This window comes from Varanus komodoensis, unplaced genomic scaffold (genome assembly GCF_004798865.1).
Source record: "Varanus komodoensis strain SLA01 unplaced genomic scaffold, ASM479886v1 scaffold15, whole genome shotgun sequence".
In the NCBI taxonomy this organism is placed as follows: Eukaryota; Metazoa; Chordata; class Lepidosauria; order Squamata; family Varanidae; genus Varanus; species Varanus komodoensis.
The window spans coordinates 9,700,776-9,716,086 of NW_025335440.1; the positions used below are offsets into that span (position 1 = coordinate 9,700,776).

At 40.2% G+C, this 15,311-nt stretch overlaps 1 protein-coding gene across 1 annotated transcript in view; it reads right to left on the bottom strand.

The window, feature by feature from the left end:
• The window catches only part of TTC21A (tetratricopeptide repeat domain 21A), a 36,234-nt gene extending 21,365 nt beyond the window's left edge, over positions 1 to 14,869 (bottom strand). The window contains exons 1-11 of the mRNA XM_044424995.1: positions 14,843 to 14,869; positions 13,246 to 13,375; positions 12,152 to 12,265; positions 10,855 to 11,021; positions 8,702 to 8,824; positions 7,248 to 7,405; positions 6,498 to 6,582; positions 5,770 to 5,868; positions 5,296 to 5,491; positions 2,466 to 2,563; positions 1,408 to 1,608 (exon numbers count right to left, since the gene is read on the bottom strand). Coding sequence (XP_044280930.1) covers positions 1,408 to 1,608; positions 2,466 to 2,563; positions 5,296 to 5,491; positions 5,770 to 5,868; positions 6,498 to 6,582; positions 7,248 to 7,405; positions 8,702 to 8,824; positions 10,855 to 11,021; positions 12,152 to 12,265; positions 13,246 to 13,375; positions 14,843 to 14,869 — 1,398 coding nt within the window. The remainder of the gene's footprint in view (positions 1 to 1,407; positions 1,609 to 2,465; positions 2,564 to 5,295; positions 5,492 to 5,769; positions 5,869 to 6,497; positions 6,583 to 7,247; positions 7,406 to 8,701; positions 8,825 to 10,854; positions 11,022 to 12,151; positions 12,266 to 13,245; positions 13,376 to 14,842) is intronic.
• Positions 14,870 to 15,311: the final 442 nt, after the last annotated feature.

The following is a 15,311-nucleotide window of genomic DNA, read 5'->3' on the forward strand; positions in this document are numbered from 1 at the left end:
CAAACCAATTTATTCTATCATGTATTTAATATGATGGAATCATATTAAATCTGTAATCCATGGGTCATATACAGTTAATGAGCAAGGATCTGGCTACCCATCATGCAACAGTTTTGTGAACATATTTGAGAGCTGATGGCAATATTTTAAAATGACAATATCACAAATTATTGCATAACAGAGAGCAAATAAAAAATGTACAGTCATTCATCTAAAGTATTGTAGAAAAAATTCTGTGTAGTCATGTAGAAAAATTAATCTGTTTTGCTTTCCATAGCATTCACATTTGTTCAAGCACAAGATCATCCTATTCCATTTCTGCATCAATTTGCAATTTATTTTAATTGGAGAATTGCATTATAACATACATTTGAAAAAGATGTTTAATTTCAATCTAATGTGCATATTAGATCAAAAAGTGTATATTAGCTTAGCTTTTATTAAAATGTGAATCACACAAATTTCACATTTTAATAAAATGTGATTTATCCCTAGAGAAGAGCTAAATAGTGCCAGGCTTTTGAATAACTAAGTATATGTCCTGATCCAAGCTGGTGCCCACAGGAGGTATTGGCAAAGTATTCCAGAAATCCAGACTAGTTCATGATCACAGTCAGCTCCCTGTGGAGCTGGATACCATTGTCAGTGAATATGAAACATTTAAGAGCAGCCGGTACAGAATGGTGGTTCAGCTATGGTCTGGAGAGCCTAAGCACTTCCGCTGTCAAGTCAGTGTTTCAAGCCCCACGTTAGCAAAACTGCTTGGATGTTGAGGGTCCATATCCTATTCATCAGAGCCTAGCTGAGATGCCCCCTAGCGCCCCTGCATGTGGTATGCTAATGAAAAGGTGCCTTCTTTCACTGCCATGGGTTCTGTGGGGTGGGGATAGGTTTACCTCTTCAGTCTGTGCAGGTGAGGAGGCACCTCTGCACCTGGGGCTCCTATGGGGATCTCTGATCATGGTTTCTGAATCCAGTCTTTCCCATTCTCTGTGTCATCAAATCCTTCCTCTAACACCAAGGGTCTGAGTCCTAGACCATGACAACATATTCCTCAAAGAGAACTGATGGATCAGAGATGCTTGTCAGGGAGAAGCAAGCAGAAGAACTTGACAGAGGCAGTAGAGAGGAGAAAGGAGTCTGCCTTTGCAAAAGTCCACCTATTTCAGCTCTACAAACAACTCTGGTGACTTTTCACAATGCTAGTGCAGCATCCTAGGATGGGGTATATATCAACATGAAAAACTGAGATGGTTTTAGATCTACAAGAAAAGAAATGAGACAGCATCCCACCCCATTCCAGTTGGAGCACTGACTCCTCCTCATAAGCAAACTGACTTGTCCCCTCACCACAAACAAATTGCCTTACTGTTCAGGACAGCGGGAAGCAGAAAAACGTTTTCTCACCTGTTTGGGACAGAGGACCAAATACTCTTTCACAATCTCTATCAAAAACATGGGGTTGAGCTTTTCATAGTATTCAGTGCTCAAAGGAAGCCCATGCAAAGCAGAAAAATGAAGTTCTGCAGCTTCGTTGAGAAGTGCACTGGCAGTCTGTTCATCCTTGTTTTTCCTTGAAGCGATTACAGCTTGAAGATAAGCTAGGGTCTGTAAGACAGAACATGCTAAATTATATTGGGTGTTTTATTATTGATTTACAACTTCCTTTTAGGCTAATATTCATGAAAATCAGGGTAGATGTACCAATAAACTACAGTTTAGTAAGTGGGAACACAGGATCACTTGCTCTCCCTCATTTCCCAAGAGAATTCCTCTACCAGGCTTTGGATGTAATGCATGAACATGATCAACCCAGGCATGATTTTAACCCAGAATTCACCTAACCTTTCAGAAACTAATTTTAATCATGATACTCAGAAGTGAATTAAGGAGCATCCCTGAGTTCCTTGTAGCCAAACTTCACAATGGTTGTGTGAGGAAGTGAGCAAGCAAATATGCAGCTCAGGCCAGCCCATAAAAGCTGGCTTATTTTGCCTCTGCACAATCATCTATGATATGTTCACATTAAAATGCTAAACAAAAACCACTAATACACACCTGCTTGCCTTCATGCAACAAATGTATTTGTTGTACAGAAGCCTACACTGCCTGTATGATGTCAGAAATTATAATAATGAATGATATACATAGTACAATCATGTAATTCTACAAAGCACCCAATATGTATAAATATCATTTGTGCAATAAAATAGTATAACCCAAAGGACAATGGTAAAGCAGATCCCAAAATCCACCCCAAATTAGCAGAGAATGCTTTTGTCAGCAAATGCTACATAGGAATTACAATTCTTACAATGCACTGAGAGGACTGACTAAGAAATATTGGGTTTGGGGGGGGGTGGCTGTTCACCTGCATTAAGGGCTAGTTTAGTAATTAAGTTTAGTCATTCATAGTCTAGAGTATGTGTAAAAACAAGAGATTGAAGGAATAAGTCTATTCTAACCGAAGATTTTCCAATTGACTGCTGAACTTCTTTTAGGAATTCCAGTTGTTGCTCTGCTTCTTCGAGTTTTCCTGCAAGCACCTGGCACCATATAATCCCTGTAAAATAATCAAACCTATTCAGGAGTAAGTCCCACTTTCATAGCTCTGGTAAAAATATACTTTAATTATAACCACAAATGTTTCCTTACAATTGTAAATCAGTAAATGTTTGACAGCATGGGGATGTATACTGGCAAAGGCTAAATTAGTACAGGGCAGAGCTCTGCCGCTTGTGTAGCATCCAGCTGCAGAATTCTGTCTTGGCACTGCTGCAACTTGTATATTCCCCTTACAATTAGGCATACAATTTCACAATTTCAGAACTGTTACTTGCAAGAATGGCAGCAATTTTGGGCTTAGGCCCACACAACGTCTGACTCCTTAGCCAAATACAGCTGCTCCAACATGCATACATGATGCCTGCCAGGAGCTCAATAATCCAGAACCCAGGTCATTCAGGGTTCTGGATTACTGGTTGCCTTGGTTGCCTTGTGAGATGACCTTTGCCCGGAAAGAGGCAAGGGGGGTACAACCCTGTTGATCCTCCTGGACCTTTCAGCAGCTTTCAACACCATTGACTATGGTGTCCTTCTGGACAGGTTGGGAGCTGGGGGCACTGCTTTACAGTGCTTCCGCTTCTTCCTGGCTGACCAGGTAGGAGATGCTGGGGGATCACTGCTCTGCGCCATGGCTGCTATGGCATGGGGTTTTGTAATTTAAAGTGCTTACACTTACATATAAAGCCCTAAATGGCTTGAGTCCTGGGTACTTGAAGGACCACCTAAGTCCAATCTACCTCACAGGGCTGTTGTTGTGAGGGTAAGATTGGGAGAAGGAGAATTGTGTAAAGCCACCTTGGGTTCTTCAGAAGGAAAAAAGGCAGGATATAAATATAATAAATAAATTTCCAAATAAGTATGCATTTGAAGGTGGCATCTATAATGCTGAAAATGTTATAAGATCTCCACCCATTTGACTGCATTATAGAAACTGAGTATTTATCCTTCCAATGTTGTAATATCAATCTTTTACCTGTCAAAAAGCTGCAGAGAATGTGCTAAATATTTGTTAATTTCTGTTAAGCACATACATAATTAAAAAGAGCATGTACATCAGCTGATATTAAAGATGATTCCAGTAAATAATGTATTCATATAAAAACTACCTCCTGTCAGGATCCTAAGTTGCCACACAACTCCCCCTGGTGACAAGTTTGCAAAAGGCAGTATGGTTCAGAGTGCAAGTGCTTGCTGAATCAGGACCAGAACTGTAGGTACTTGCAAGGATTGGAGCCTGTGTGATCATGCAGCACACCTGGGAGCTTGGAAGGCTCTGTAAAAGGCTTCTTCATGTTGCTCAGCTTGATCACAACAATATGGGTTTTCCTAGTATCTGCTTTGTATTTTCTGAGCCTGCCTCTCAGACTTGTTTCAAGTGTAGCTTTACTCTTGCCTCTGACCTGACCTTACCTTTCCTGGCACCTGATCCTTGCCTGTTCCTGGCCTTGCCTTCATCACTGGTTCTGTCATGCCTTGCTTCTTCCTGGCTTTTTGCCTCTGGCTCTACTGTATCATGCCAAGATCTCCATCATTCCTAGCCCTGGTGCTCCAACCACAGACACCTGCTGCCTAAATCCTGGGCTTGACACTTCCACAGAAGAAGCAACAGCTGGTCATTGCCAAAATATAGGTTTAAATGGAGCATCAGTTGCATTGCATTCTCAGGGGGAGAATCACGCTTAGCAGACCAGTCTGCAAATGCCTCTACTACACAGGAAACACCTTCTCATGGAGGAGGATGTCACTGATTACTAGCTTTACTGGCTAGATACTACCTCCCTTATCAGAGGTAGATCTCACCTAATGACCTGGTTTACATGATCATCATCAGCCAAGCAAACCACATTGACTTATTTAGGACGTCGCATGTATTGACACATGGACCATTGTTGGGTTATTTGAAAGTTGTTTCTCTCTTCAAACAATGCATGCTGCCCACATTTAGACAACATGTTATTATGCAAATCACACAAATGTATGATGGTACATACCTCAGAATATACCAATCACTGTTGAACTGACATTTGCTACAGGATATCCACTCTTCTTGGACTATATGCTTGCTCCTTGGGAGGAAATCTATGGCAAATCTAGACAGCATACTAAAAAGCAGAGACATCACCCCTCCGACAAAGGTGCGTATAGTCGAGGCTATGGCTTTCCCAGTTGCAATGTATGGCTGCGAAAGCTGGACCATAAGGAAGGCTGAGCGCAAAAGGATTGAGGCCTTTGAATTGTGGTGCTGGAGGAGACTCCTGCGAGTCCCTTGGACCCCAACGCGATCAAACCGGTCAGTCCTAGAGGAGATCAACCCCGACTGCTCTTTAGAAGGCCAGATGCTGAAGATGAAACTCAAATACTTTGGCCACCTAATGAGAAGGAAGGTCTCCCTGGAGAAGAGCCTAATGCTGGGGACAATTGACAGCAAAAGAAGATGGGGACGGCAGAGAATGAGGTGGCTGGATGGAGTAACTGAAGCAGTTGGCATGAGCTTAAGTGGACTCCAGGAGATGGTGGAGGACAGGAAGACCTGGAGAAATGTTGCCCATGGGGTCGCAATGGGTCGGACACAAGTTCGCAACTAGCAAAAATGACAATCCCCTCTTCCATCATGTAACTAGAATTCACAGACTAGGTAACTGTATGAACTAGAGCTTGAGAATGTTGTATGACTCAAAAGTTTCAGGCAGACAAATATTTATTTAAATCAACAAATTCTTAATAGTTTACCTGTCAGTGAATCTATGGTGTTTTCATCCAGCTCTATTGCCTTTCTATACCATGCAGAAGCTTCCTTCCAGTTCCCCTGAAGGATTAGCTGATATCCTAACTCATTTGCAAAACGTGCATCAGTATATATTAGTTTACTACCTGAGTTTCTAATAAACTCATACACTTCTTGCAGGATATCTTGATTTTTCCCAGACTACATGAAAAACAAATAGGGAAAACTAGTAAGTCCTGCATATAAGGTGCATACATAATCAGAACTTTTACTGTAAAAAGAAACCATGTAGTGGGACATAAATCTCAAATATGTGATATAAGATAATTATCCTGTATATAAGATACCCCCACTATCATTTATTTGGGATGGGGAGGGAACATACCACAATTCAAATGAAGCCACCAGAGACACAAAGGAAAATAAATTATAACCAAGGAATAAGGCGACAGTAACAATTAAAATAAACATGTTCTTACCAGTCTACTGATCACCAACATTTTTTGAAGATGAAGTTCTGCTCTCTGAGGCTCTTTCAGCTCCAAAGCACCAATAAATTCTCTAAGCATATGCAATGCCTGCATTAAAAACATTCCTAGCTTAAAATCAGAAGCACTGCCACTTTCTACATTGGATACCTTGAATGGCATAACATGACACTCAGTGGGTACACCAAAGATCAGTAACTACTTCTCCATTTCAGAATGGTCCCTCTATGAGAATTAAAAACTTATTTTTAAAAAATCTGGGATAGAGAACAATTTTGGGATAGAGTCCAAATTCTTCATGCCATAGTGCATGTTTGCATCTCTGAACCAAGCATATCCTTAAATCTTTACATTTAATGTAAAAAAAATTGCAAAACCAACAACCATAGGAAACATGGGGAGACATGACAGAGCTGTTTAAAATTATGCATAGTGTAGAGACCTTTCTCTCTCTTCCATAATACAGGACCATGAAACTAATTAGTGGGAGATTCAGGAAAGATAAAAGGAAACTATGGAATTCAATGCCACAAGAAGTAGTAGTGATGACTACTAATTTGAATGGTTTTAAAAGGGAATTGGACCAATTCATGGAGTAGGCTATCAGTGGCTACTAGCCTTGCTAGCTAGATGCTACCTCTGTTATCAGAGGTGGCATGCATGCATACAGCAGACACAAATTTTATATGACCAGTGTTAGGAACTATATTAATACTCACCATACTTTTATTGCCCGTCATAGTGAGATGATTTACAACCATGTACTGCAGACCATCTATATCATTTGGTTCCTTGCTTAGGATTCTTAAAAAATTGTTTAAAAGTAATTGAAAGCAAACCAAGTTACAACATACAGTGACTAGATATTTATTCCTGAAAGAAAAGCTTATATTAATTGTGATAAAGCTGCTTTCAGATGGAGAAGTCCTAACAGTACCAGTGAAAAGGCATTCTATCTTTTCCTCTTTAACAGATATTTTTAGAAAGAAAAATAGATATAAGCAGCAGTGAAGAAACACAGGAGGGGTATAAATGAAAAATGATACCAGCTGTATAATTGTGTGATTTGATGAGAGCAATTGCAAGGTAATAGCTTTAGCTGGAAGTGCCCACACTTACATTCTGATGAAAGAAGAAAGAAAGGAATTAAGGTTTTCAAAAGGGGGAATTCATCTCATAATTTTTAAAGAAAATCTGGGGAATGGAACAGTTTGATTTAGGAAACAATGAAAATCCTGTTCATACTCAGCAAAAGTCAAACTGGAAATAGGCAGAAGCACCAGGGAAACAACATAAGCCAAAGCAGAGAACATGGTGGGCTGCATATTCTATAAGTGGGGGAAGAGGGGCAGCTACAGGCATTGTTGTTGCTCATCTTTTAGGAAACCCCATTACATATTAAACAGTCACTTTATACAAGTAGGCCAAATAGTTTCCAGTTTCTTCTACTGCTGAAAATTCTCTCCTACCTTTTACTTTCTTCTATACTGTGCTCCCAATCTTGCAAGGCTAAATGGAGCCTCATCTTGGTGACAATGGATGGCATAAAGAAAGGGAAAGTAACCACTAATTGGCTAACTATTTCCAGGGCCCCTGAATAATTCTGTTGTGCCATGAAATATTTTGCCTATGGAGAGAGAAAGAAAGGGAGAAGAAGAAAATCATTATCATGTTGGCAGAAGCAGCTTAAGTGGTGCTGTGCCACCGCCCCATTCATCGGCACTTGTTTAGGTTGCCATACAGTGGTGGCCAACTTGTCAAGACCCAACCCAGATTTGGTACTCATGTCCAAAACATCACTGATTTAAAATGATTCTGTTGAGTACACTACAGTTTGGGCAATTGCTTTTACTTTTTAAATGAATGAGAATATTAATTTTGTACAGAACAGGATAATCCTCAAAGTCAGCAACAAAATTTAGCAATGCAAAAAGAAAATCAAAGGTACATAGGAACCAGTAATAATCAAAATCAAGTTGAATCTAAAGTATTTGGGTTAGAGTATTCAGATTTCTATGACCAATCCATGGTGGAGTCATCTTACTTTCAACTCCCATGGGTTGTGCCATCCCAATGGAACTGATGCCCTTTTACAACATTGTAGACTAGCCACCCAAAAAGAGATGGTAGTATTCTGGAGCTTTTGACTCTATCTCTATTTTTTTCCTTTCCTTACTACTTGCATCATTCCAAAAATGGCAGAATTGCCTTGGGTATATTAATGGCTGCAGAATGGCAGAAAATGCACAGAATGTGACACTGGACAAAGAATTTAGCTTCCTGAGAATTCCAGCTTTCTTTAAGAAACAAACAAATATTTACGACTGCTATGATATGCAGTTTCCACTCAATAGGGGTAGGTAATCAGTGTCCTTTGCAGTATGTTGCTCTCCCCTTGATTATCAAAAAGAGAAATTGTAAAAAATACACAATGCTATGCAAATTCATTCTTTATGCATTATTTATGCAGGTTGAAGAATTCTGATCACCTGTGGGCAGGATTAAAAAAAACAAAAGAAAGAGGCATGACATATACCTTCCTAAGAGCTTGGATTAATAAAATGTATTCTTTTATTAACCTTATTAAATCACATTTTTACAACTTGGTTCTAATTGAATGGAATCTACAATCCTAAACAGATTTTCCAAGATGCAAGTCCCACATTCCAGTCCAACGTACTGTCAAATCTGCCTGGATAGGGACTGCATCCCAAATGTGGCTTTCTGTGATAAAGACAGGCCATCCCACTCAGATAAGCTGCGTTGAATTTAGTGGCTTTTGTGCGCCAACACCATGCCTGACATTTGACTTGTAATAACTCAAAATTTTAGCTGACAGGAATACCACCCTAACTGCTTGAGCACCACATCTCTGTAAGAGATAATATAAGAATGCTAAAGAAACTCAAAACAAACAATCTACCTTTCCCATCATTCCAAATATATCTGTATTGTCTTGAATCCCTTCATCCAGGTATTTGATAGACTTCTTGACAGCATGTTGCTTGTCAGATGTAACATATATCCATCCTTTCAAAACAAGTCCCTGCAGCGGTTAAAAAACAAATGTCTCTTACAACACAAATATGATAATGGAATGTCAGCTATGCATGTTATGCATTTATGGTAATTCTATGATATCCCATAACATTCTCAGGTGACAAACAGAAAACGTGGTTAGAAATACTGTACAACAAATAAAGTTACAATAGAAAATGGTACATCTGCTTTATTTTTTAAAAATATACAAAAGTGTAATACAGTAAGAATCCTTAAGACTCGGATGATTTAATGCATAATTAACAAAAAAAATCACCCTTCTGCAACATAGTCCAAGGAGAGTCTCTGTTTCACATAGTACATAAACTGCTGAATGCACTTCGAAAAGATGGAGTGATGGACCCTAATTTGGAAGTCTTTAAAAAGGGATTGGACAAATTCATGAAGAGGACTTCTAGTCAAGATAGCTATATGCTACCTCCAGTATCAAAGGCAGTATGCCTGTATACTACAGCTGCTGGGGAACTTGGTTGGAACAGTGCTGTTGTGTATGCCTCTCCTGCTCATGGATCCTGTGGGCAGCTGGTAGGTCACTTTCAGAACTGAAAGTGTCCACTGACCATTGGCTCAATCCTGGAGGCACTTCTTATAGTCTTATTCCTGTCACCAAAGAAGCAAGGGGAAGAAAGTCTGCTGTAGAGCTTTTCTATACGAGGAATGTATTGCATGCTTATCATTTTCTAACAGTGTTTGTTTCTGTAAATAACATTGTAACCCTCCAGTTTTGCTTCTGTGTCTAACTTGGGAGGGAGAACTTTTTAATACAAATCCTACAGCCTTCATTTAAAATTGTGTTCCAAACATCCATGAGTTTTTCTACATGAGGCTGTTAATCTGCTATACCTACTTGCAGTTTCATCACAGAACTGAGATCTAAGCACTATATGTAAAATAATTCCTGTTGTTGCTGCTGCTGCTGCTTTTTTTTTTTTAACTACGTAAATCACCTGATTGTGGTATAGCAGGATAATATAAATACACAAGCAAAAATCACATTTGCTTTCATAATTAAATACCAATAATGCTAGTTAGACACAGAAGCAAAACAAGAAAATTACCAGTGATGCTCGAGTGATCGACTCAAGGCCAGAGCACTATCATTTTCACCAGAGCTTCACACATTTTAAAGGCTAACTAGCAGGAATACTACAGGCTCCATCTAGCTTATCTTAAAGCCCTTTTCTCTCACTGTACTCTCCCATGGGCTCCAGCTTGAAGACAATAGGTTGCCTTCTAGTACTCATACAACTATCTCAAGATGATGCTTGACAATCTGTTGGAGGTGGGGGAAATTCCTCGTTCTATCAGAAAAATACAGGCAAAAAATCACCCCACAAACCCTGGTCACTTACGCTCATTCAGGGCTTAAGAAGTGATGATGACATCACAGTAGATCTTCTGGATAATATAAACTTACAATATACATACTTGCTTGAAGAATTCAGGGGGATTATGATTAAGGTTTACAGAATAAGTATTGAACCTTGAAAGCAAAAGCTATACATTGGGAAGTAAGGAGGAACCCAATATTGTCAAACAATAGCTCCCTTTATGGAGCAAGTGAACATAAAGATTAGTCCGAGCATGCATTGGCCCCAATCCAGAAGGCTGCTCACACATGCTATACATTTCCCCCACTGAACAGATGGTTGGCTGTCAGCTTTGCCAGCACTGCACATCTGTCACAGTGGTGGGGGTGAAGGAAATGTCTAAAATCGGTCTCTGGCCTTTCCTGAGCAGATGACTGGGCCTGTCAGCACTGAATGCCTACCATCTGTTGGCAGTGTGCGCCCTCCAAGCCAGAGTGCACGCGTGAGCGCCGGATGGAGGGCTTCCAGTGCCAGCGCCTTCTGTGTGCTGTAACCCTGGTCCGCGTGAACATCATGCCGTGTCTACACAGTGGTCACCTTTTTATTTGCAGCTACACGCTCAAAACATAAGATAAAGGGACTGAGGCCACATTCTATATACAGTTCAAAGTTCAGGTGCTGCATATAGCCTGTTTGATCCCCCTACCTCTCTTGCTCCATTAGACACTTTCAGCATTTTGTCAACATACTCCTTCGCTTTATCATTTCTGTTCATTAGCCACAGAAACATCGCAGCATAATATAATGCATTGCTCCCAGCGGTTTTCCGCATTTCCTTCAACTGGGTTTCAAAGTCCAAAACAGCAGAAGAATCTGAAAGTAAACAGCAGAGACGGTAGCACACATTTGGCTTTTCCACCATTTATTTTACTTTCACGTATCATGCAGAGTCAACACAGGACTCCTGGGGTGTTTGTGTTGTGTAAGAGCAGCAGCCAAGGAGCAAGAGGGTGGACAGGTGAAAATGTACTGGAATATGCTATGCCAGGCAGCTATTTCAGAAAATTGGACATAAATTAAGACAAGTCTTTGAGGTGTTCTTTTTTTAACTTTACATAATCAGAATTCCCCCTCCCTCAATTTGTGCTTAATTTCCCTCTGAAAGTTACTTAGAAACAGCTGCATCACATAAACAATGAAGCCTTGTTAAGAACATAAGAAAACATCATCTTAAATTATCAAGAAACTCAAGTTCCCAAATCGATTCATGACTAGGCAAGCTTAGACTCAGTAAATGAAGTGGAACTACTAATGATAGAAGATGTACAATCTGTTCCTGTGCATGTTCTTGTGTCTGATTAATAATGGGATCAGGACAACTAATAAAAGTCTCAAAAATCGATCACATCTGATTCAAATAAAGTAACAGAGAAAATAAGTTCCATCATGAAGTGGAAAGAAAATACAGGATGAAACATTTCAGATACCCTTAGAATAATGATTGAATTATGGATTTTCTTTTATGTTCTGGTCTGTGTGGAAACTGATTTAAAAAAATAGAAAAATGTTATAGGCCTAAGCTTGGATGCCCAAGGAGACTTCGAACTTGTGTCTGCACGCAAGGTACACTTACCTGGTGGGAGTAAACCTTATATTTTTCTCAAATAACAGCTCTCCATGCCATGTCAGTATGCTCTGGATCTTGGCTATTGCTTCCTATGAATTTAGCAACATTGTGCATTGAAAGTATCACAGGTCAACAGACCGTCCAATTAAAAGTGAATGGCATCAGTTTTCTCCCAAACATTTCTCCCTTTGCTTACCTTCAGCATCCAAATGGCAATATCACTCGTATTTTTTGATGATGATGGTGATGATTCACAGTACACTCCCACTCAAATTTTAATTGATTTGAATACCGTTCTTGGATATACGCCAAACCTAATTTCAATCTTTTTCTGATGAATGGTACAAAATGTATTTGATAGCTAAGAATAACTCACCAATCTTTTCACATCTTTTGTGTGCATAAATGAGGCCCAGGAGGCAGCATAAGGAAACATCAACATGGCGCTTCCGGGCATTTTCAAGTACTGAGATGCCTTCCTGGATTCGGCCTGCAAGAATGCAACACAACTCATTAGCTTTTAGCAGTCACCACTTCGAAACTACCACAAAAGCAGGTCTTCTGGAGAAATCTTAATCTTACGTAGTGCAATCATTTCCATGCCATGCAATTGTATTTTCATGTTGATTAGTTGCCATAAGTATTATTTTCTGGGTGGAAATATGGGGTACAAATCAAATCAATAAATAAATATTCAGAAGCCCTTTGAATTCAATGGGACCTACTCCCAAGGCAGTTTACATGGGATTACAATCTTAATGTAGCCATATTTTTGTGATTAGGTGGGTATCAAAGTGCTGTCAGACATATCACTGAGATAGCTGCAAGCACCAGTGACTTTTCAGTTTTCCTTCCACAAAAATGGCAAAGGCTAAAATCAGAGCTCTGTGACCATATATTTATGATGCAATCACAGCAATGAGAATGAATGAAAACCACTTTTCTACTTGTGATGCTTTTCAGCCCATGATCTGTTCATTTTAAAAAATTGTAGTTGCTATTGCTTATGTTTCCTTAATATATAGAGTTCTGACATTCAAAAACTAGAGGAATTTTACTCATTTAGGTGTCCATGCTCCATTTGTTTTCAGAAGGATGTATTTTTAATGTGTTTATTGGATTACTGTTGTATGATTCTTGTTATAAGTTGCCCTGAGGCTTCTTTGGAGGTATGAGACAGGGTTTGAATTTCAAAATAACTAGCAGTTCTACATTCCAGAACTCTCCCTGCACTCCTTCCACATTTATTTCCTATTTCCATTTGGGATGCATACATTGCATCTCAATGGTTCTCATGTTTTCCAGCTTCAGTTCAAGGTATATTTCACATTCTGACTATGCAGCTTTAACTAATTATAAATATTTGCTGATTGCCAAATGTTTGAAGGCAGTAGAGATACAAGCAATGTTCTCTAGGGTTTCTGCTGCAAACCAAAATATAGAAAGGGACATTTTCTTTTTCCTATTTACCAAGAAGTAAGGTTCCGAAGCCCTTGAAAAACAGCAGCACTGGATCATGAATATGTTTTGATAATTCAACATTTGTTACGTGAACAACATGGTTGAAGTATTTTTCTTGAGCATAGTAGAGAATTCTGGCCTTGAGGGTGTGAGAAAGAGAAGTGGAAATTAATGTTTGTTCAATTCACTACATTAAATGAATGAATAAAATGTAGGGTTACCAGATTTTTCAGCAGCCACCTAACTGCGTCGTTAAGAACAATCTTAAATACTTGAAATGAATTCCATTGAATGCATTGGGAATTACTTCAGAGTATGTACAGACTTCATGTATAGCATTGCTCTGTCTGTATAAATTGACCGGTGACTATCACTGTACTACACAAGGGTAATCTATTACTTTCTACAAATCAGGGTGTACATAACAGCACAAATGTTGTCAGGTTTTTTTTCTTCTTCTTCCCCTTTCTAGTTAGCTTTCAAGCTGATGCACATATCAATAGGTATAACTCTCATAGGTAAAAGCATGCAATCATTGACACACAACAAGGCCAGAGAAAAACCCTCTTTTCTAGAAATCAGCATGTGTGCATCCTTGCTGATTTCTGTAGCTAGGCACCAGGCACCGTTCCAGAGAAAGCTACTTGGCACTTGACAGACAATAGCAGCTCAAATGAAGGGCAATTCACACCAACCCACCCCATCCTCCTTCTCTTCTATGTAATAGCCCCTCTTCTCTCCCCTCCTTCAGAGCTTCTTCCTGCTGCTTTAGTATGCAGGCAGGAAAGATCAAACCATTGTAATTTTTCACTTCCATAACCTACTGGAAAGTGTTAACTGTGTTACATGTAACCCTTTAATGATCAGTCTATCGAAGGGGCAACTGAGGATTGCTGTGGTACCTTCCAGAACGATTGATTAGTAGCCTGCTATTCTCAAGAATCAATCTTTTAAAATAAAACCTTCCCCTGTTGCATATTTTGGTAATATGCACTCCAGGGCATGGACCATTTGGTCAACAAAGCTGACATGCTTTATGAAGAATATATTGCTGATACAAATCCAATTGATCTGGCATCTCAGAATCTTGCACAGCAAACCTTTATTATAAAAATAATTTTTAGTAGCTGAGGTAACACTCACATCCACCTCTTCAAGTTTTCCCTCAGAGATCATTTTCCATATATATAATTTCGCATAGATAATAATACAATGCCTAATACTCAAGGCTCTATGATGATAGCATAGAATTTTATACCGACTTGCATGCAACTGATTGATTTAATATCCCAAACTTTCTCCAAGGAACTTAAGTGTAGTGCAGAAGTGGTTCTCCCCACACCCCATCCATCCTGCAATTACACAACAACCCTATGAGGTAGGCTAGCTTGAGCAGGCAGTGCCCTGCCCAAGATCAATTTTGTCTGCCCCCTCGAGCATGCTCAAAGAACAGGATTATGAATCCCACAAACACGAGAGGAAAACATTATTTTGACACCAAGCGAGCGTCAAGCTCTGGGGAAGGTTTTAGCGTTATAAGCGGCTTGAAAGGAACACGAAATAATAAATTAATGTTTGTAGCCAAAACAAAACGGGAGGGGAATACCAAGGCCTGCGGGTCTACGTCAGCCATGGCGCTGACAGGAATTAGGAGAGCAACGGCCGGGGAGACGCGCAACAGTCACACCCCCAACGGCCACAGCCGCCGCAGCGGGGCAGCTTAACAGTCGAAACACGAGCCAAAAAGCCCCGCCCCCACTCATGATAAACGCCTCAACACCCAATCGCCGCTCGGTGTGCATGGTTACAGCAGGCCACGCCCCATCCCTTCCTCGTTGCTAAGCGCGTATCGCGCGAAGCGGGGCTGCGTCATCCTTCTCGCTGTAACGTGTAGACTCCGCCTCCCCAGCATGGCTCTAGGGAAGCGTCTGTCCACAGAGCGCCGCTCTCCCGTTCCCTCCTTCCTCTCTAGGATTTCAAGCGAAAGGTGTCCTCCCCCTCTCATGTCGTCGACTCTATGGCCAGAGCCTCCCATCCCTCCGCTGGGTTCGTGGCGCTTGCGCAGTTGGCTCTGC